At 38.6% G+C, this 23,214-nt stretch overlaps 2 protein-coding genes across 2 annotated transcripts; both read left to right on the forward strand.

Annotated features, from left to right (window-relative positions):
• Window positions 1–4,413: 4,413 nt before the first annotated feature.
• On the forward strand, window positions 4,414–8,888 carry serpine1 (serpin peptidase inhibitor, clade E (nexin, plasminogen activator inhibitor type 1), member 1). The gene is made up of 9 exons (XM_036597080.1): window positions 4,414–4,526; window positions 5,338–5,579; window positions 5,682–5,906; window positions 6,284–6,478; window positions 6,818–7,016; window positions 7,113–7,213; window positions 7,582–7,668; window positions 7,910–7,993; window positions 8,085–8,888. Exons 2-9 carry the CDS (start codon window positions 5,339–5,341, stop codon window positions 8,129–8,131), a joined length of 1,179 nt encoding a protein of 392 aa, XP_036452973.1. The 5' UTR covers window positions 4,414–4,526; window position 5,338; the 3' UTR covers window positions 8,132–8,888.
• A 2,535-nt stretch (window positions 8,889–11,423) lies between these two features.
• On the forward strand, window positions 11,424–23,164 carry ap1s1 (adaptor related protein complex 1 subunit sigma 1). The gene is made up of 5 exons (XM_036596229.1): window positions 11,424–11,590; window positions 16,810–16,988; window positions 19,381–19,489; window positions 20,821–20,958; window positions 21,633–23,164. The coding sequence occupies exons 1-5, from the start codon at window positions 11,588–11,590 to the stop codon at window positions 21,678–21,680; spliced, it is 477 nt and encodes a 158-aa protein (XP_036452122.1). The 5' UTR covers window positions 11,424–11,587; the 3' UTR covers window positions 21,681–23,164.
• The last annotated feature ends 50 nt before the right edge of the window (window positions 23,165–23,214 follow it).

Below are 23,214 nucleotides of genomic sequence, written 5' to 3' on the forward strand. Positions count from 1 at the left end.
ACAGTCCCATATATACACAGAATATGTACTGTAATTTTAAATCATTATCATTATCATAGAAATGTTTTTTCCTTGTTTTACCACATTTTGACTTTTAAGGCCTAAACTGAAGGCCTAGCTGTAATATTCATAGCTGGCCACTGAAAATGGGAGTACATGTTCATGTAAGGAGTGTTGAAAAGTTGTATACCACCAAACAAATTGTAGACAAATCCACATTTTATCTACACTCAATACAAATTAGTACGTATGTATGTACTGAATACCTCATGGACTGATGTCCATGCTCTTGCCTGCAACCCACTTGTGTCTCATCATTTCACTCTCTTCTTCTGAATTTTTCCCTTCTCTACATTTTTTCCCATCCCTCTTTCCTCTTTCACCACCACTCGTCCCACTGCTCCAACATCTGGTGTCTTTCGCCCACCGCTCAGCTATTTAAAGCTTATCATTTATAAGTCATGATGACGAATAACAATAACACATGTTCTTTGTTTAGGCTGTTTGTGTGTTTTCCTTGACAACAAAATAAAGCAGAACTAAATTTAGGGCCATGCAAAAGTTTTCTTGCCTTTCATGGTTACAAAGCTGAATTATTAATGCTATAGAAGACATTCTGGCAAGTTCCTATTTATAAACAAGCAAATCATTAAAGTGATCACCAATGATCAAACTAAACTCACCTCCTCATACTGAATCCAGGCAAATTACAACCAGCCTTGGCCTTACGTTTGTATGCTTGTATGACTCACTTGGTATCTAATCCTGTTAGATTAGATTTCTTATATTGTATCCGTAATGTGTATCACTTTACTTCACTTAACTTTGCTACATAACATTAACATAACTATGCCATAAACATGTCATTACAACTCATGACAGCATGTGACATCTGCTATGATATGTTTATTGCATCGTTATGTCAGTATTATGTAGTAGCGTTTAAATAAAGTGTTACCAGTATTTGTTTCCTTAAGTCTGGCCCATAAAATACTGTGTTTGAATTTGATAACATAATTTGTCTTCTCTGATTCTGCTACTACTGTGAGAGAGCCATTAGAAACAGATGTTTAAGAATGTGAAAATCATAATAAGAAACGTGCCTTTTGTTAAACAGGATGTGTTGTAACATTACCCTGCAGGATGCCTTTTGTTTATACTTTTAATACCTTACAGATGGCAAGATTTCATAATTTTCTGCAAGGCTATGTAGAAATAATCTATCTGTCTGGCCATGTCTGAGCCAGGTGGGTTGCTCAAGGCAAAATGGTGACTGATGTATATTTGGGCCTAGGTGAATCAGGAGTTTATAGGATGTATCATAGAAAAGGTTAACTCGACATGCAAAAAGATCAGTAGTAAAGGTCAAATTGTGCCTTAAGCTATATTTGTTAAAGGCAAGGGTTGGCTAAATAAGGGGTTAACTAAATATCTTTCAAATTCAACACTCATTGTAATCACACATAAACTTAAAGTTAATATTAAAATATATGAGCATTTGTAAACATTTGTAGCATTTTAAGTGTTACCAAAATACCTTTATTCTTTCATTCTTTATTTCCTCAAGAGAAAAAGTAAAAGAGTGGATGGTTAGCAGATGTACTGTATGCTGTAGGTCTTAAACGCTGTAAGCTAATTGTAGTCTCCCTGCCCACATCAGGTCATATAGCACATAGTTATGTGAAGTGGTAAGGCGGGAGACAAACAAATGTCATGGTTGTGTGTTGCATACAGTCTCTTTGTTTGACCCAAACTGTGGTTTGGTTTAATGGATTTTCCAAAACCCTCTTATTGGTTGTCACAGTTATAATGAGTCTTCATCCAGCCAAAGTGAGTTCCCATGTTCATCTGAGATGTGAATCAGGTGGGTGTTTCCACTGGGGTCTGAATGAGTGTTTCCAAATGTTCCATTCCCCCCCCTTAATATGGAATGTAGCAAGCTTTGTGGAGGAGGTGGGAAGTAATAATGTGTACAAAAGCTAAAAGGGGCTTGATGATTCTATGAATGGAAAGCGAATGTAATGAACTGATATGCAGTCCATGCATGTTGTGTATGAAAACGGCCCAATCCAGAGCAGTTTTGTGGTATCAGACTATACATAACATGAAAGCATAAAAACAGAGCCAAACAAATAGGTTAATGAAACACCACCACGATTTAATTGACCATGACATCATTTTTTCAAAGCGTTTGTCATTTTATTGCCTGTGTGTTTTGTTTTGAGTGTTTGGTCTCTGTAAAATCTCTCATCACTACTGTCATATTGGCAAGATTTTGTAACTAGAGATTACAATAAACGAGTGAAACATTTACCTAAATTGCTAAATCTCTCTGTTCAAACAGTTTAAAACCAGTTTAGTTCCAATACTATGGTTCTTTATTTTCTTATACCTATACAAATAAAGGTTCCTAAGTGGTTCTTGGCTTAGGAAAACATTTAGTCTTAAAAATAAAGGTGCCAAAAAGGTTTCTTTGGATAGATAGCATTGAAGAACCTTTCAATGGATTATTCTTTCAAAAAAAAAATCATATTTGTAAATTAGATGTGGGAGTATGAAGCACCTTTTTAAACATTAAAGAACCTCCACATAATGTAAAGGTTCTAGGAACTCATTAGGACCTTTACTTTGAAGAGAGCAGAAAAGAAAACTTTAATTGGTGTAGAGCCTTCACATAAACCTTTAAAAGGTTTTCATTTACAAATATTAGTCTTTTAAGAATTATTTATTGAACGGTTCTTTGGCGAAAGAATATTGTTCTTCTATGGCATCGCTCCAGTGAGAGAGGAGGACAAATCTATCTTCCATTTCTCCATCTTCATTTTTTCTCTACATCTCCAGGTACAGACATGAACACTGAGTCAGTGTCGTATCATCGCATCATAGACACTTGGTAAAAAAGTGAAACGCAATCTTCTCCCTGCTTTCATATTCTTTCTCTTTCACTCGTCTCTCTGTCACCAGACACTCAGTCATCTGTAGAACTCAGAGCATGCAGACTCTGTTCGTGAGCATGTGCCATGGAATGCTGGCTCTGTAGTACCAAATATGGCAGTGTGATGTGTCATCTTTACCCGAGGGGCTCGCTAGCAAGATGTGAGGTTTACTAATCTTAATTGGGCCACATAGGTAAAAACAGATTTTGGTTCCGTTTTCTTCTCAGTGTGATTCCTCTCTGATCACGAGGAAGCATAAGACAAGTGCAATCATGTCAAAGCTCATTTCGTCTCAAAATGTATGTCAAAATTCAGCATATTGTAACCCCTGATGAACCTCTAGGGGCCTTTATGTTAACTCAAAATGCTTGTATGTTAAATGTAGGGTCTGTATGTTAACCCTAAGGGCCTAAAAATCAACTGTAAGGGCCTGTATATTAGCCCTAAGGCCACTGTATTAACTCTAAGGGCCTGTATATTATCTCCAAGGGCCTGTGCATTACCTCTAAGGGCCTGTATTTAGTCCCTAAAGGTCTGAAAGTTAACTCTAAGGGCCTGTATGTTATCCCTAAGGTTCTGAAAGTTAATTCTAAGGGCCTGTAGCTTAACCCCAAGAGCCTATAAAATAACATGAAGGTGGCCTGTATTTTAAAGACTAAGGCCCTGTGTGTTAACTCTAATAGCCTTTAGGATAACTTTAAGAGCTTGTATGTTAACTCTAAGGGACTGTACATTAACTATAAGGCCCTGTATGTGGGCCTAGATGCCAGTTTCTCACTCTTATAGTTACATAACTTATATAGTAATTTTTACTGAATAATTTTACTTTTTATTTATGTACTGAAACAGAAGAGATATTTATATATGTACAACAGATCATGCTGTACTATCTGAGCATGTTTTTTTTTATTATTTTTTTTTATGCATTAAAGGGTTCGTAAGTGAACAATAAGCCCAGAGATCATGGGGCCAACTGAAAAGTGTAGTGGTGTGTGCACTCTCAAAGTAGCTTGTGACTATGTGAGAAAAAAATGTCTGAATCAACTGCCACCCCAAAGACTGAGCAGGCCTAGATCATCAATATGCCACATTTTGTTTAGACAGACTATTTCATTGTGTGTATTATCCTTATTAAGATTGGACCTATCTACGTTCACCAGTCTGGCACAGGCAAGTGAGAGCTATGAGCATGCAGTGTAACACAGTGAGTGGGTGTATGAGTGAGTGGGTTTGTAATTAAATTAAGGAACACTCTCAGAAGGTTCACTGACTTTGAGTTGTTGCCAAATCCTGTCAAAGTCAGCAGGAGGAGTTCCCTGGGGTGAACGGCATGACTTGATTTTCTTCCGTAAAAGAAGAAGGAAAAACATGTGTGTAAGTCTGTGTGAAAGAGACCGAGGGAGGGAGTAGAGATGGCTCAGGCTGAAAAAGCAGACAGAAATGACTTCACCACTTCCGTTAGCTGGAGGGGGAGGGGTTCTGAGATGTTTAAAAAGCGGCGAAATGCACTCACGCTCTCATTCCGTGCTTGACAGGCACAAGGAGAAGACATTTCTACAAGCTTAAATCACCAAAGCCTACTACTTTCAGGTACGGGTTGTGTTTTTGCTTGCACTTTTTGGACATAATTTGTGCTTTTTAAACATACTTTACTAGTACTTTACCTACATTAGTGCTTGTTACTATAATAAACAGCCTTGTGAAATAAATGGTTTGCGCACTAGTACTCATAGTATTCTGAAATTAATTTAAATGTTTGGTAACCCTTACAGTGTGACTGAGCTTATAGTCATGTTAAAGCATTAATATGTATTACATCAGTTTGATTGTGAAATATAGGAGAATGTGCTTGCTTTAGCAGCACATGTACTAAATCTGTCATAAAGGAGAACTGAAATGTGATTTGTATCCCCTGATGCAAGTCACAGGTTTAATGTGCTCCAGCATACTTTTTAGTGGATGTTGCTGTTTGTAAGAGTAAGAACAGTCTGTCTGGCCCATTTATTTTAGCACATTTCACGAGTCAAGGTAAGCAAACAAGGACAGCATAGCCTTGTATTTACACTGTGGGTGTTGTAGCATAGAAGAGAATTTGTGCCTCTAAAGCACGTTCTGACATTTGAGTGTTCCTTGAGGTTTGGCCGAAGGCCCTTGGTTTCAGGCGTTATTATTTATGGAAGAGCTTAACAGCTCAAACAAGTCTGGGCTGTTTATGCCATAGTTAAGGTAAAAGCTCCACTTTAGCTCTGTGGGTTACACTATTGATTTAAATATAGCTTAGGGCAATGTTTTCAGTAGGAGTCATTCATTCATCATTTGTTCATTCTTTATGGGTAAGTTACATAGACAATAAACGGTTAGCTAACATTTCATATCCCATATTCTTTCCCTCCCAACGCAGAATGCAGACACTTTGTGTATTCTTGATCCTGGCTGTTTGCGGCTCAGCGCTGGGTGGCTTCCTGCAGGAGCAGCAGACAAATTTTGGACTGCGGGTGTTCTCAGAAGCTGCCCGCTCCCATCCAGGCCAAAACCTCGCCATGTCGCCTTATGGCGTCTCCTCAGTGATGGGCATGGTCCAGCTGGGAGCCTACGGCAGCACACTGAAGACACTCCAAACCCACATGGGCTACTCTCTGCAAGGTAAGAATAGAGACAGCACTTTAAAACTTGCACAGTTTGGCAAAAGATGTAGTAGGGAACTATTTCATACCTTTCTCTAACTCTTCATGTCTATATTTACAGAACGTGGAATGCCGCGGCAGCAGAGGCTTCTCCAGAGGGACCTGGACAGTGAACACGGGGTGGAGGTGGCTAGTGGAGTAATGGTGGACAGAAAGATCGTCCTGGAAAAACACTTCCGACGCAGCCTTTCTAAAGCATTTCAGAGTGTCCCTCACCAGGTGGACTTTAGCCAGCCAGAGACTGCCCTGCAGGTCATCAACTCCTGGGTGTCGGACAGAACTGGAGGTGAGTGGGTGTGTGTGTGAGAGAGAGAGAGAGAAAGAGAGAAAATTGTTCTTTAAAGAATGTGTGAGATCTTTTTTAAAGTTCATGTAATGCAAAGGTTTTATGCCAATTTAAATTTTTTCTTGAACTGCTCATCCAAGCCAAGGACAAATTAGTGGCATTTATTATGTTGAGTGCAGGCGTTAGGATGTTTTTGTCACTGTGTGAAGACAAACTGTTCCTTTGACTAATTCTCAGGATGTTTTGAAGCTTTTATGATTCCAAGACTCCCATTTTAAATGATTGTGTAAGAGTGTACTGTGTACACATGCAGTTATCACGTACAACAGGTACTGGACATTGCCACACAAGTCCTGAACTTTCCCTTCTTCCCTCAGGCATGATCCCAAACTTCTTGCAGTCTGGAGTGCTGAGCAAGCAGACGCGTTTGGTGCTGTTAAATGCCCTCCACTTCCACGGCCTCTGGAAGACACCCTTCGACCACAAGCTGACCATGGAGATGCTCTTCTATGGTGCTAATGGCACTGTAGTGCCAGTGCCAATGATGAGAACAACCCAGAAATTCAACTATGGTGAGTATGCCAGATGGGAGTTGTAATGATATAGGCACAGACCAATATGTTGATGGACTGATCAAATTGGCCAATATTAAGTTTCCATGAAATTATCAGCATTGACAGATATTTCACTGATAAAGCACTGTCAATATCTCTTTAAATACTCGATTGTTCATTGAGGAATGTGATGCTATTTTGTACAACAACTGAACTGGCCAAAATGATTGGTTATTGGAAAATTTCACATCGGTTGTGCCTTTGTAACAATGAATGGATGATTTAATGAAATGCAGAGGAATAGGGAAGTGAATAAGTGAAATTCTAAACTGATGAACAAATATTTCTTCTGTCCAGGTGAGTTTGTTACTGAGGAAGGTGTTGATTACGACGTCATTGAGGTGCCGTATGAAGGGGACTCACTGAGCATGCTCCTGGTATCGTCGTTTGACAGAGACGTGCCAGTGTCCAATCTGATCAAGGAGCTTAGCAGCAGCAAAGTCCAGGAGTGGACAAAGCAGCTAAAGATGGTTAACCGTCAACTGGTGCTTCCCAGGTAAAATAGACAGATGCCATTACAGAGCTCTTAAATCTATCAGAGCTTCAGATTATGTGAGTCTAATGCAGGTAATTGTATCAATGTTATGTCCAGGTTTTCCATTGATACAGAGGTAGATCTGAAGTCCACACTGAGCACACTGGGTCTTGGAGACATCTTTAACCAGGCCAAAGCTGATTTCTCCCGCATCACTAGTAAGTATAGTGCATTTTACGATTTCCAAAAAGAAAGGTGCCTAATAAATTCTTTGACACTGAGTGACACGATAGAAGACTATAGAAGAACTACTTTTGGTTCTGTAACCTTCTTCTAGCAAGCAAAACAGGCAAAAATTGCATTTTATAGCTACTGTGAAAAGTTTAAAAATTTTGTAATTGAGTGGTTTTAATTGACTTTTTAAAGAACCAGAGAAAGGTTCCTTACGCAAGCAAAAGCAGTTCTTCTATGGTCTCACTCCAAAGAATCCTTTTAAGCACCTATGTTTTTAGGAATATACCTAACTTGTTAAAGAGTGTGACTATAAAAATATCTAATGTATTGTTTATCACTTTTTCCCTCTTAGCTGAAGAACCATTGTGTGTATCTGATGTTCTACAAAGAGTAAAGATCGAAGTGAATGAAGAGGGAACCCAAGGCTCCTCTGCCACAGGTAATGACATCTCCTAACTGAAAATGCCACTTAAAACCCAGCAGTTCTGGGCTTCCATTTCTCACTCCTATAACTGAAGATTCTCTCAGTCAGTTTGCACAGTTTTCCATGTAATTACTGAATAATACGTCTTAGGATGTAATGTATTTTTAAGGGTATAAAAAAATAAAATGAGTGAACCACTTAATTGCTTTTTTAAATGTATGAACTGATAATGAATGACACATTTGTGTTTCTACAGCTGCTATCATCTACTCTCGTATGGCCATAGAGGAGCACATTCTGGACCGTCCATTCCTCTTCCTCATCCAACACAAGCCAACAGGTCAGTTTTGTAGTCAGCAAGTTTTTTGAGCAGGCACTGTTTGTAATTAATGTCTTTGCAGCTATACTGATTTCTCTGTTTAACTCCACAGGCTCCGTGCTATTCATGGGTCAAATCAACCAGCCCCAGAGTCACTAACAAACCAGTTCTTTGTTTGAATTCAGACAAGAAGCACAAAGACTAAGAACTTTATCAACGCACTGATAGTGTCCACTGTCAGACAATTTACTACTGAATCTACGCAGGTTTGGGGACAAGATAAAGAAGACAGCACCAGAAAGTGTACTTTGGAATCTAAACCTCAAAGCAAACATATCAATATGCAGAAGCTTGCCTTCATTTAAGCCGTCTGTTCAGGTGGAGAGTCTCTATATCTTATGTCACATGTCTCTGAAATGTATTGATTACTGGAAATCATACATCAATAAGGAATGTAAAAAGCAGTGTGTGTGCTGGAAGATGTCATAAACAATTTTAAAAGACTGATAAAGATGAAGGAAAACACCACTGTAGGTCAAAAGCCTGCAAATGTCACTGTAATTTGGGATTAAGTATACATTTTAATGCATGCAGATTTAAAATGCTTTTAAAAAGCCATAATCCCTGCAGTCCATTCTAAATGAACTTGAAGCTTAAATGAAAATAATTTTTGAACCATATAAAAACAACTGAATATTTTCTTTCCTGCAAGAACAAGATGTATGAATTTTGATGGAGAATGTTTTGAAATTTTGATGTTTATATTGCATATTACATTCAGTGTTTTTTCTTTGTCAGAAGCTGTATTTTATATTTTTTTATATTTATATATATATTGTTTACATGAAGTTTATGCATTTGCACATTATATGTATATAATAAACAACTTTATGAATAAAAAGCCCTTGTCACCAGTGCTCTTGTAGGTAGTAGGTTTATTTGTAACTGGCGACACCTGGTGTCCATAGATTCATATCACCAAACCGGCCCTTTGTGGAAGGTTGGACACCCCTGATTTAAGGGGAATTTTACACATTTTCAAAACTTCTGCAATTACTGTATCTTTAAGATGTAAACAAAGTCATTCAGAGGAACCACTGCAGTGTTTTAATACCTCACAGAAAGCTATTACACAAAATAGTTACAGATACATTGCATGATGCCTGAGGCACACAGGTATCATGCAATATAACTAACATAACATTGTTTTAAACTGTTCTGCAACAAGGTCTGGGCCTAATTTTTTTAATCTAGTGGACGCTGTAAGGCAAAATAGTACTCAAAGAAAACAAGCATTTTTCATGTTGTAGCATCAGCATAGAAGAAAGACATGAAAAACATTGCACATACAGGCAAACTCTCTTTTCTTTTGAATGGGCATTTTAACAGGCAGCAAGAAATGCCCTGCCCAGCACTATCCCAAACCAAAATACAGGGAGAAGGTAATGCACGATCAAACATGCAAGGAGGGTAGACACCTCTAACCACTAATTAGACATCAAAGCCCACCCTCCTCAAACACAATTACTCTAACAAAAACAATTACTCTAACAAGAACCTCTGCAACAACGGCAAAAATAATCGTCCCTTTTTAACCCTTTTTAACTGGAAGCGTAGGGCCTTCCTAGAGCCACTTTGCATGGCCACACCCCCTAAGCTCCTCACGGCAGCACGTCCCATGGCGGACGCAACAGAGCCTCTACTGGGCAGCCGAACACCAGCTCCATGAGTGTCCTCTCCATCGGTGTGTCAGTGTGGAGAGACTGAAAGCTGCGTTCTCCTCGTGGGTGTGGCGCAACTCCTTACAGCTCACAGCGTCAAGTCTGGTGCTACTGGGGGCACCAACAGCAGCAGCGGCCCTCTTTTCAGCCACCGTGCACTGATGCTGGTGAGAGTGCTGCTTGTGTGCACTGCCCATGTCCCTCAGGGCGCTGTGCTGCATGCTCAGCTCCTCCAGCATTGGCAGCTTCACACATGAAAAGCTGTGGTGCCCTCAACCTGACAGCGTGCCCTGCTCCTGGACATCTAATAACTGGCTCTGATGCTGTGTGTTCAGCTTTCCCCAAGCCAGTGGCCACACTGCCAGGGAGCCCTGACTCTCCTCCTCGGCCCCACCACTAGACACCGCAACCAGCTTCCATTTCCCCACCAGCTTAGGTTTGTGACATTGCCTGGTGTGGTGTCCCCTCTTCCTGCACTGAAAGCACACCAGTCACCTGGGGGACCGCTCAGCATGTCGTCTCATCCTCAAGCTCCTTTGCCACATGGTACTGTGTTGCTCGCTGTGGTGTTTTCATGTCAAGGATGAGTTCTGCCCTCTCCGCAGCAGCATCCAGCCGTGATGCTGGACAACCACTAGCAGCTGTGCGGAGTACGGCTCTTAGGCGTCCTTGCCGCTTAAGTGCGGTGAGCAGATGTGCGCCAGCTAGGCTTCGCTGCCGAGCCTTGCTGTTTCCTTTGCTGTCTTCCCCAGCCAGCCGCCTCACTCTCAGCTTTACCTGTCAGGGAAGGGGCAGGTGTAGCGCTCTGTATCCCCTTCCTCCAGGCTATGTCCTCTTCGCTGCCTGATGCACCGCTCGACTTCTTCCGGCTTGACAGCCATATCCCACTTCTGACACTAATGTAGTGTCAGCACAGGAGAAGATGCAGAAAACAGGTACTTCAACAGGAAGTCACACTTCAAAGCCTACCCTCCTTGGACATATGATGTTCTCCCTACAACCTCCCCACCCACCACTAAGAGCCACTTTGTCTGACTACATCCCCTAAGCTCCTCACTGTAGCATGGCAGATGCCACAATATTAAATAACTTTACCAATATTAAATAATAAATAATTTTACCATTGTCAACATTACATATAAAACTCAAACACCTGCAGGTTTACTGGTTAAATAGTAAAATATGCGTTACAGACATCATGACTCCTGGTTCCTATCACCACCATTAAGAAAATCAGAGCTGGAGGTTTCTCTAGAATTCACCACTTCACTAACAGTTTTGTATTGCACAGTTTTAAATATCAAAATGTGCTTGTCATAAACATTTTACAAATTTTACTACATTCATCATAACTACAGTAATCGCATTTTCACTTTTTATACTTGCGAGGTCCTTCTTCTGTCTTACACATATGACGTAAAACTACCATTACCATGGAAACCGGAATCCGCCTTCGGGTTTGTCATGGCAACGAAATTCGAACACCTCGTAGAAGCCACTGTTACCACCGGTTATCACAAAGACGACGATTAACATAAAACAAAAGAAATAAACTGTATCCTGGGCACTGAGTGGGAGATAAACCATTCACAAACACATAAACAGCGGTATTCGTTTCCAAGTTACCGAGCCATGGCTGGAATTCTCTGCTTGAAAAGAGTCTTTGTGGCTGTTTGACACCTCGAGCCTGTTATGCGCAATGCGCATGTTCGCTGTGGGCGATGACGCTAAACTACCTGATTCCTCTCCAGTCTGCCCCCCGTCAGTGGGTCCATCAAACCCACCGAACTACGGAGTCTGAAACAGACATGAGTCATTAGTGCTTTGCGTTTCGGATGAAAAAGGGTTCTGTAATACATTGTGATCAATAGGACGCTCCGGCCCAGCCGACAAAATGGTAAGTTTAAACTCGAGAGCCGTAGCCAGTATAGACTTTACGTGCTAACATTAGCGGATGAGCTAAAGCAAGCAAGCCAGCTAGCTCGTTAGCTAGTTTAGATTCTGAGGGACACTTAAACCCTGGCAAAACCTATAAACATATCTGCGGTATCTGTGGTTGACAGTCTGAGGTTACCCAGCTTTCTAGTTGTGTAAATTATTTATCTGGTTAAATGTTGAGTCTTACTGCTAGATACAGGCGAGAGGCCAGTTTGTTTGATGTGTGTCGAATGTGTCGATGTTGTAACGTTATGTGTCAACCAAGGGTTTTAGCAAGCCAGCTAATGAAGCCGTCCGGTTACCTAACTTTTAGATAGCCAGTTTCAGTCATTTTCCATTGCAGCTTTAAACTATTAACACGACATAAAAATAAATACTTTAAAAGTAAAAGACTTTAAAATTGGTCTTTAGTTATTCATGAGCAGGATACCGGAAATGATTGTCTCACCTTTTACCTGTGTAGCCCTGAAAAAGAGCAGAGAGGGACGTGCCTGCACTGAACGTTACATGCAAGAAGTTTTTTACTTTCTTTCTTTAGTCAGCAACTCTTTTAAAGCTTTTTTTATAAGTGTGTTTTTATGACTGTTTTATAAGTGTGTTACTGTTACTGCAGGTTGCTACAGGACCTCAGAAGGAGTATAGACTAGTGCTGTTTTTCCGAGCGGTGTGTGGCACACAACCTAGTGTTTAACTTCTTGAGATTGCTGAGAGTACCATCACTGCTTAACTGTAACAAAAAGGTTATAAGTTAGATTACTATAAGCGATAAACTTTAGATCTTTTTTATGAGTACACTCCTCTGCAAAAAAATGGCCAAACATTAAACTTTTAATAGTTTGAACAACAAATCATTAAGCAAATAGTTAAAGTAACTTAATATAGGAGAGCTTTCCCCAGTGATTTCTGTAAACATTGAAATCTTCAGGGTAAACTTTCCTTTTACAGAAAGAAGAGTCAGTATTTTTCCATTCATTATTGATGAGTTCAAACAGTTGAAAAACGTTGCAGAGCTAGTTTGTGTTTAATGTGAGACCAAATATTTTCTATAGGGTTTAAATCTAGGCTCTGACCAGCCCAACACCATCAGTAAAGCCATTATATTTTGACCTTGGTCCTTTTTTATTTTTTTTAAATTATTTTTTGCATGGGAGTGTACATTGTACCTAACTACATTTTGTCACTTGTGAACACCTGTGACTTTTCAAGATTTTCACAGGCCATTTGAAATAAGGGTAACTACACGCACGGCTGATAATGAAATGTAAGCCCACACATGACGTGAGCAGCGCTGTTTGTTACTGAGTAATGCTAGATACCCAAATTAAATGATCAATAGTATTATTTGTAGAAGTAAAATGAATTGATTTTATGTATGATTGCATATTGCTGTTTCACAGCTGGTTGGTGGCTGAGCTGTGTGATAGACAAAACATTTTAGTATCAAGGTCTCTGTTTGGCTTGCTACCCATTTTCTGCATCAGAATCAGCACTTTGTGATTTCCCTTTGAGCAGTTAAGGATGAGTAAATAGATTTTGCCATTATAAAACTAAGAAACTTTGGAACTTGCGAGGAGGTAAAGGTGTTCCAGGTGTTCTGGGACACATTTATGGGAATGTAGGCCACCAAATAATTTTGATAATTCTCTCATTAGATGTGCCAGAAAGGGATCCAAATAAATGGAGAAGAAAGGGTAACATCTTGTTTGTTTGCATCTAGACTGTGATCCAACAATTTAGAACCCCTGCTTTAGAGCGTTAGCGGTTTACAGGGCAGAGCAAGTTTATATGTGGACTTCCTGTATTTCACAAATTTCACCGGCAAGGAAGTATTGTTTAAAAAGATAAGAGTGAAGCTGTGTCTGTTAAAGTAATTTCTATACCCATGAAGGACTTAAAATCTTTCAGACGTTGTGAGGCACTTTCTTTGTGTCATGATGTTTTAACGTCATTTACTTTACAAATCTATATTTACATTATGAAAAATATTATTCAGGCTCCTAAAACAGCATCATTGTTGTGACAATAACAGTGTATGCTGTGATGTACTGAAATATTGTAGAATATTGTCCTTTGCCACAATATAAGTTCTGTTTTCTTCTTTTTTTTGTGAAAATAGACATACAAAAACAGCAGAGAACATTCACCTCTGTAAGTAAAATGACTAGATTAGCTGTGGTCTGGCAATGTTTGTACTGTAGATTTTGTGTTTGATGTATTAACAGTAGCTGCCCAGTAGCTGATGTTTTGGCTTTTGCATGTTGTTTTAAGACTAACTTCTGTTAGGAAAGAGTGTTCAGAGATCACGTTCAATTCTCAACCCAATTATACACCATATATCAATTTTACTAGGCTTTCCTAGTTGTGATTTGTCTGTGTGTGTGTGTCTTTTTATAGCTGATATACTGCTTAATAAAGGCTGCTAAATATAAATCTAAAATAAGAGCGAGTACAATTTTTTTTGGTCTGATCTGACATAGATGAGCAGAAGGTAGCCTTTCCCTCTTAGGAGGGTGCTATTTTTGTCCATGGCCTCAATTAATCTTTCTCTTGCACGCCTCATCACACTAGGCTGTGAAAGCATGGTAATATTAGATTAGATTCAACTTAGGATAGTGGTATCAGTATGATAATGGCTATACTTGGTGCCAATGTACAGTATGTTAATTTACGTAAATGAGTAGATATGCATGTTTAGTTTTTAGTGACAGAAATCAGTCTATTTCCAGTACTCATAAGGTTTAATGGCAGCAGAACAGTGAATGACTTATGACTTGAAGGCCATTGCTTGTAAGTCATTGACCCATGTGTCACCAAAGGACTATTTTAGATACCTTATACTCTTATGTTCAAGGAGCATTGGTTAATCTTAAACCATTCTGGGCATTCTAGTTATATTGGTGTATATAATTTGTTTTAATAATACATTTAGATTTTGGTGTGACATTGTTTCTTCCACTGATGGTAATTTGATATTTTGTTATCTTTTTAGCGAAATGTGCAACAGACTATAATGCACTGTAAAGTATTCCTGGAAACAAATTATTAGGATTCAAGCCGTAGTGTCCAGTGTTATAATGTGACATAGTATTTTAGTATTTTATTGTGCTCCTGCCACAAGTACATGTGTAATGTTTCATTTCATTAGCACTGAGTGATATTTAGTAGTAAATTTCAGATTTGAAATCCAGGAGCAGTACGCAGCTGTTATTGTCTAGATTTACAATACTGTGCAAAAGTCAGAGACCAGCCTTTAATTTATTGAATTTCCAGTCAAAGCAGCCTTTAGGTGCTAGTTAGTTTGTTTTTCAGGAAAAAGCAGGAGCACAAAAGCCTTAAACACTAACTGTATTACTGTAATTTACTCATTACTTTTGTGCATTTTACTGCCACTTTAACTCTTCCATCCTTCCAATCTTAAATCCAACAGTTACAGCTGTGTCCTCCCAACAAAAGCTGCCTCCAAAGGAGTCACTGACACTATATTCCCCCTCAAACAGGCATGAATATTCAAGCAATCATCTGACTTAACACACCTTCGCTGCCTTACAAATGCATTTCTCATGTGCATCTAAAATGGCTAAAGAAGATATTTCTGAGGAGGTTAGCGATAAGATAATCCACTTGCATAAAGAAAGGGAAAACCAAAAGAGAAAAAACAGGAGTTTCCAAAACTGGAGTTCAAACGATTAAAAAATGTAGAGAAAATGGGACTCCTAACAACCGTGCAAGACCTGGTAGACCACCAGAACTGTCACCATCAGATAAACAGTACTTGCAACTTTTAAGACTGAACATTGGAGGTGTTTAATAATCTTAATAATCTTCGAGTAGATATTAAATAAACATAATTTGGATTTAGATGTATTGAACCCCAGGTTAACTTCTTAGTTTAAAAAAAAAATCTTCATGTTGATGATCTGCAACAATGGACAAATATTGATTAAAATGAATTAAAAATTCACTTTTTGTAAATTTAGATGTTTACGGTACTGTCCTACTTACTTATCTCAGCATACACTCTAAAATATTTGTTATGAAACACACTTTGGTAAAATTAATTTTACTGCCTGCTGTCAGGTTTGGGGCAAGATCGAAATGTTCTGTTTGTTCTGTATAGTATTAGTATCTGTGATAGTGTTCTTCTTAATAGTTTCCAGTCATTGCTCCTTTAATGTGTGCAGCAGATGTGTTCACTAATCCTGTGCAGGCTAACATACCAGCTTTATCAGGCTAAGGGATGGAGTGAGCATTAATGAAGAATGGTGTATGTAGGCCAAGGCCACAGGGAGCAATGCAGTGCTCTTCAGCTCTATTCTTAAATATTTAACAGACATGAAATGTATAGGCCAAGCTCATGCACTAATTTTAAATGATACATAATAAATGATAATGAAGTTGTGATATGGAGGAGACAAAAGGTTTGTGCCATTTGTGTCAGCCAAAGCTGACCTTTTTATATGTGGGTTTCCTTTAAAGGCCCAATTTATTTGATGCCTTGGATTCCTAATGTAGCCTATTTGAAAAGAATGCACAAATATGGGAATTGTTGGCTGATGCCGATATCCGCAGATACCTAATGGCTTATAGAACATTGCAGTTGGGGCTCGGTTCACCTGAATTAGCTTTAGAGAGAAATCTAAAGTGTATTTTTTAAAGGCTACAAATGCAGTAAATATTTAAAATGCAGATTATGTATTACTAGTGTAGTGCAGTAGTCCAGTGTCTTCCAAGGCACAATAAATACATCAACTATCAGTTCAGTTTGAAATAAGTTTAAAGCTTGAACATGTCTGATGTCAATGTTTTCTTTATAGAAAGTATCTGTTGATACCGATAAGATGCTGATATCATTGTGCATCCCTAGAGTTTACACTACATAAATATCTATGGTACAACTCTGACACATTAAGGGAATTACTGGCTAAATAACACTGAAAGGGAATTCAGATTGGCATAATTTGGCTGTTAGACATTTGCAGATATCGTCTAATTAATCCAGTTAATATAACAAAAATGTTTGAAGATCATCTTTGATATAACAGATGCTTCATGTGGCTTTAAAATTTGTAATGGGGTCTGTTCAGGGAGCAGTTTTGCACAACCTTTTGAAAGATGTCAATGAACAATCTCTCTGTTTTCTCTGTGTTTTCTCGCTTATCTCTGTGTGTCTGTGTGTAGATGCGTTTTATGCTGCTGTTTAGCCGGCAGGGGAAGCTGCGGCTACAGAAATGGTACACAGCCACAGCGGAGCGTGACAAGAAGAAGATGGTGCGAGAGCTTATGCAAGTGGTGCTGGCCAGAAAACCAAAAATGTGCAGCTTCCTGGAGTGGAGGGATTTAAAGATAGTGTATAAGAGGTGAGGTGAAACATGTAGTAGCCCATAACACATTGGTTCATGCAAAACAGTGCAGCTCATTTGCAGTCATTCCTTTTTCTTACAACATCATATACAGCATGTTTAAATGGATACATCGTGTGCTTAAATCAAACCAATGCAACTAAAGCTGGGGTGTCTTTATACCCACCACTTAAATTTGAAGTGCACTTCAAACATTTTATACTTTTTATGAATAAACAATGGCATAGTGTCACTGACATAAAGCATTGCTCTTTTTCCATGATCATTTCCATGACCACTTGCACAGCCTAAAGATTCATTTTACCCAAGTCCAAGTTCAAGAGGTGCTTCACATCTTAAAATGAAAAACACAGGAGGTTAAACATTATTTTATGTCTTATCCAAATAACCAAATAAATAAATGAATGCTGTGATGAGTTTGTATATCCATATTTTGAAAAAGCCCCCAACCCCATACCACCGGGATATATTGTTTCTGGCACCTACCAAGCTTTTGGCAAGAAATACTGTTGTCTGTCTGTACTCAATGCAAAAGATAGAAGGCTATCAGTAGCTGACGTCCCATTGATAACTGACACTAATTATTGCCTACTGCCCATTCATTTCTGTGTTAAAATTTCTTTCAAGGAGTTAATTGGAAACATTTGAATAGTTGCTTCATAAGCATGTACCCTGTCATAAACTTGCTGTCATGCACACAAACAATTAATTTATTAATAAGGATGAACTGGTTGCAGTGGTTTATCTTCTCATATTAACACATACAATCTACACTAATTCCAGGCAACCTTTTCTGTGAGGTTAACTATTTGCGGGTTGTGGAATCTGGTAAAATGTAGTTTGTGCGTAAGCAGGTAGGTGCAAGCGTACCCTCCTGGGCACTCACTCTAATGCTCTCTTTCAGTAATCTTTCAGTGTGTAACTGTTTGCACTGTGTAAACTGCTGCAAAGCTCTGTGACAGGAATTGACCTTTGGTGTCAGAAGTTGTCGCATCAGATTGTTGTCACTGATGACTTATTCTGTGCCTCAGTGCCACAGTGTATGCACACTCACAAAATTCCTGACTTGAAGTACTCTTTAGCCCTTAGATGTCGAAATTACTTTTGTTTTGCTATTATATTCAAATGTAATTACATATTTAATTACATAAGTTATACATTGAATTACAGTTGCATGTAATTTGCATTCAGTATCAACAGGTTTGAGTCTGCTTTTCTGCTTGTATCAAGTAATGTAAAATGTAAAGGTTTTTTTTTCTAGAAAAGGATTTGTCAAATTACGATAAAATATATAATCTATTTCATAAAATCACAGATGTGGTATTGATGAAGTTTAGACAGAATTTGTTAGACAGAATTTGCTTGTTTTGATGAGCTACTACTACGGAATAATTAAAAGGAGTGCACCGATCTCGACTCATTATTACCAATTTTAATTAGTTTTTTTTCCCAGCTAAATATTTTTATTTTGGCAGATTTTCTTTAGCTTTTTTTCTTTTAAACCTGATGCTTACACTGTTTTTTGTGAAGTTGTATATGAATTGTATAATTACGCTACAACATTTTAGTTTAGGTGTAGCAGCAGCATTCAGATACAGCTCAAGTGCACTTAACTGGCTCATCTTATTTACATCATAAGATTGCAACGCAGATAAAAATAATTAGAATAATCAATTGGCCAGATGCTGATCGCTTGTTTGGAACATGAATAAACCTGTTCCAATCTTGGTTGGTTCTGTTTGTGCATCCCTAATAATCAATATTAAATACTGCTCTGAAATCAGTTTTAGAATGTTTAAGCACCTTCTCTCCTACTCATATTTTAGCTCTGGCCTTTTTTCACTGTTTAGAGGATGCATCATGTTCTGGTTGATAGTAATAGTGTAGGGTTTGTTCATTTGTGTATATTTATGTTCTGACCACCAGGGGGCTCTCACAGAAAAGGCTTCCCATTGTACATAGACAGTCATACGGCTTAATGTACGGTGGTTCAAACTAATTGTGCTCAATTAAATTGAACATAATAACAGATGTTTCTAACATGGACTTCTAAAGTAATGCAAACCTGTAGGTTTTATTATGTATTACAGACTAATGCTTAGACTAATGCAGAGAGATTATGGGCAGTTTTAGGGTCAGCCAGATTGAACATGTTGATTCAGTGTCTTTGCACCTACCTTTATGACTGTTCTCTGTGGTTGCTATTCACTTACATAACACCTCAGCATCACTGCATGTGCTTCTATATTTATACATGTACAGTGTGTGCAAGAGTGTGTTTGTGCAGTAAGGAGTGTGATAGCTTCATAATTGTGCACTTACTGCGCACTAACATATTGGTTGTCTGTTGTGTTTGTTCTCACATGTATGTGTGCGTGTGTGAGCGCAGGTATGCCAGTCTGTATTTCTGCTGCGCAGTTGAAGAGCAAGACAATGAGCTGATTACCCTAGAGGTCATCCATCGCTTTGTGGAGCTGCTGGATAAGTACTTCGGCAGTGTGAGTCATTCCTCAATTTTACCTCTTTCGTCTGTTTTCCCCCTCTCTCGCTCTTTCTTGCACTTGCTTGCTCACTCACTCTCTTGCTCTTTCCCTCTTCTTGTCTACCTGCTGCTCTACCATTTATTTATTTATTGATACTGTATTCATTTTTCTCACCTCCACTTACTCTCGGTCCTTCATACTGATGTTCTTGACATTTCTCGCTCTCGTGCTCTTTCCACCATTTCTTCTGCACTGTTCTACACGTTCATTCTTTATTTTTTTTCCCCCACACTATGAGTAGATGCCACAGATACTTTATGATCTCTGTTGAGAAATTTACCTCAGCAAGACTAAGATTAAAACATGGAAGAAAAATCTGGTTATTTACAACTTCTGAGATGTGATATACACCAAAGTGCTTTTCAGAATTACAGGACATGAGTAGGAAAAATTAAGAAAATGGAGAAAAAGTCTAGATGAAAGTCTAGAAACAATAAAAATAGAGAAAAATAATCTCATGTCAACATGTTTGCAAAAAATACTCATGACATCACATGTAAAGGCTTAACTAAGATGAAACAACGAAAAATAGAACCGAAAGAAATCAGTAGACTAAAACTCAGAGAGGTATTAGAGAAAGATGAGCACCCTCAGGTCTCTTCCCACCCAGACAAAACAGTTACCTCTATACCTCTTTGCAGATTATATGTAAATTAGACAGACTCATGGTTACATGGTAAACGTATTTTAATAGAGCCTTGGATTTGTTCACGAACATAACTAAACACCATGTCATTGTATAAGTCCAGTCAACAAAGATGATGCCCATGTTGGTCCATTGGCAACAGTCACTCACAGTCAGGCTCGAAGCATTAGGTTCTTAAATGATCTCCGTAAAGTAACCTTTCACCCAGTTCCAGTGATGAAGGTTCTGTTACCAGAGGCTGTGTTGCCATGTCCAGTTGGACACTTTGGAGATTTGTGTTAGCAAGTCTTCATCTGGCCTTTAAGTGCCATGATGTCCATTAAGAGAAGAAAGGCCACACAAGCATTCCACAGTCCTCACAGAGACAGAAAAACTAGGTGTAAGAAATGTGTGCTATATTAAATGATGTCAGTTTGATTACAGGAGATAATTCATACCTTTCACCTCTTTCAGATTACATTTTTTCTGACATTCTTGTCATACAGCCTGTGAAATAACATCTCAGATTTTTTTCATCTTGTTTGTGTTCCTTTTTAAAACAACATTTGCTCCGTATTTGCCCTTGACTCAGGCAATAAGAGACTGCATTTAGATCTCTAATGTTTCTTTTGTCTGCCCCATTTGTGTCTGATCTTTCTAGGTGTGTGAGCTTGACATCATTTTTAATTTTGAGAAGGCTTACTTTATCTTGGACGAATTTCTGATGGGGGGAGAAATCCAGGACACTTCCAAAAAGGGCGTACTCAAGGCTATTGAACAGGCTGATCTGCTGCAAGAGGTGGGCGCTTTTGTGAAAATTGTGTTGTTTTGCCTCAGTTCTCAAAAATGATCACGTCTTTATTCAGAATCCTAAGTGCTTTGTTTGAATGTCTCATAGCATGGAAAGCAGAATTGTTTTTGTTCAGTAAATGTGTTTGATGTTGTATGTAACCATTATTAAAGCTTAAAAACCTATCATTCACTCCGCCACCTATACAGCCCATACATGTAAACTAAGCTGCAAAAACAGCCCATTTTGAAGGAAATGTTTTTGCGATCTCACAAAACCCAACATATTGACACTCTCTATTAGTCCCACAGGAATTTAGCCTGCTCATGTGGGATGGTTATACTAAGTATTTCAGCCCAGTTTTGTTTTTTGAATGAGGTGCAATACAGGGCAGCCAATTAGAACAGAGGTCTGTTACATATCTTGCATGTCTTGCGTGCACAGTAACAAAAACAGCCTGTTTAATTCTAAGGGAAAAAGGGAAGATAAGCTATGAAATAAATTGGAAAATGTAAAAATGAATTCTGACAGTTTTTGTTACATAAACTCACACAAACATCGTAAGTGGATCTCAAAAAAGAATAGTATGTGGGACATTGGGCCTTACATTGAAGACCATTGAAGATGTATCCATATATACAGTCATAATTATGTTCTAAGGCCTTTCTTTTTGCCCACTTCAGGAGGATGAATCTCCACGGAGTGTATTGGAGGAGATGGGCCTGGCATAGAACCCATTCCACCTTAGAGAGGACATCTTTAGGTACTACTGCTATACATGGTGAAAGGATGGGCTTTACTAAAGGGAGTTTGGGGAGGGAGGGTATAAAATGGGAGATAAAAAGATACATGGAAACAGAGGAGTGGATTGAAAGTGTGTAGACAACTTTGATACTACTGAGTTCAGCGTGTGATTGTACTTCTTTTGAGCCCCCGAATTGTCTTCATACTTTTAAGATAGCTGTGTCTAGCCCGAAATCCTTCTTTCTATTCAAAGAATTTTGCAAGTTAGACACTTGACCTTGGCACAGAGCCATTTATTTGTAACAAGTTAAAAGTCCATCAAGCCTTACCAGGTTAACAAATTGAGATGTTTGCACAATCTCAGCTTGTTGTCTGTGAGGAGGTTCTATGTTCCTGCGATCCCAAAATGAATATATTCATAAAAACTTGGACTATCTTTTTTGCTGCTCAGGAAAGAATGACAATGACCATTCGTGCATGTCTGTTTTTAAATGTGATGCAAACTTTTAAGTGGATGAACTGTTGGGCTTTAACTGCTTGCTTTTGCAGTGTAGAGACTAGGGCTGCACAATATGGACAGAATCCCAAATTGAAATTATATCAATACATATTGCAATTGTGATATACCACACAAAATATTACAAACGCATCAGTGAGCCCTTGATGCGATACAGTTAACTGGCCTGCATTATTTTGATTTAAATTATTTATGTTTGTTGGATCACGTGAATGCCTTGATTGGTCAAAACACGAGCTGTTATCTGGAAGATCTGCAATTGTTCAGGACACAGCATCCAATAAAATGACTCATTTAGTTATTGCAGCCTGCTCTAACATCTGTATTACAAAGGCCAACATTGCGCTAACAGTTAATCAGTGATATATTGTGCAGCCCTAGATGGGACCACACAGTAAATCTGTGTTCATTTCTGTGTGCGTGTGTGCGTGTTTGTTTATATTGAGTGGGAGGACTACCTGTGCTCTCAGCTGTTTGGTTGCGCAGTTTACCATTAAAGCAGTTTTCCAGATGAGCCAGATTTAAAAATAAATCATGATGTGCGTTCCTGAGATGGGAAATAGACGAGGAATATTGAATAGGCTTTTATGAGTCAATAGAATATTGGATAGGCTGTTGCATATGGTCTATTCATTCTATTTCAGTTCTATGGACCACATCTGCGTAGTCTCTGAATGTTTATCTTAATATAAAAACAAGGCAAAAAAAATCCAACCCACAAAATGGCGCTGAACCCTTTTCCTGTTTTGTCTGTCTACTTCCTGCTTTCCAAAGAGATGTTTCCGACTGTAAATGTGTAGTTGAGGAATATAAAGGGAATAATATTTGAATAACTCCTTGAAAAACAAAGAAAGAGGGCTTTGACATCAAGTGTGACGTAGTTTGGATAAAAAAAAAAAGTTTTAAAAATGCTTTTTAACGTGTCGTGTGAAATAAAAGAATGTTTTGAGAAGAGTTGTGTATATTTTTGTTCCTTTAATACTAAAATGTTGAGTCATTCCGTG

This window comes from Colossoma macropomum, unplaced genomic scaffold, assembly GCF_904425465.1.
Source record: "Colossoma macropomum unplaced genomic scaffold, Colossoma_macropomum, whole genome shotgun sequence".
In the NCBI taxonomy this organism is placed as follows: Eukaryota; Metazoa; Chordata; class Actinopteri; order Characiformes; family Serrasalmidae; genus Colossoma; species Colossoma macropomum.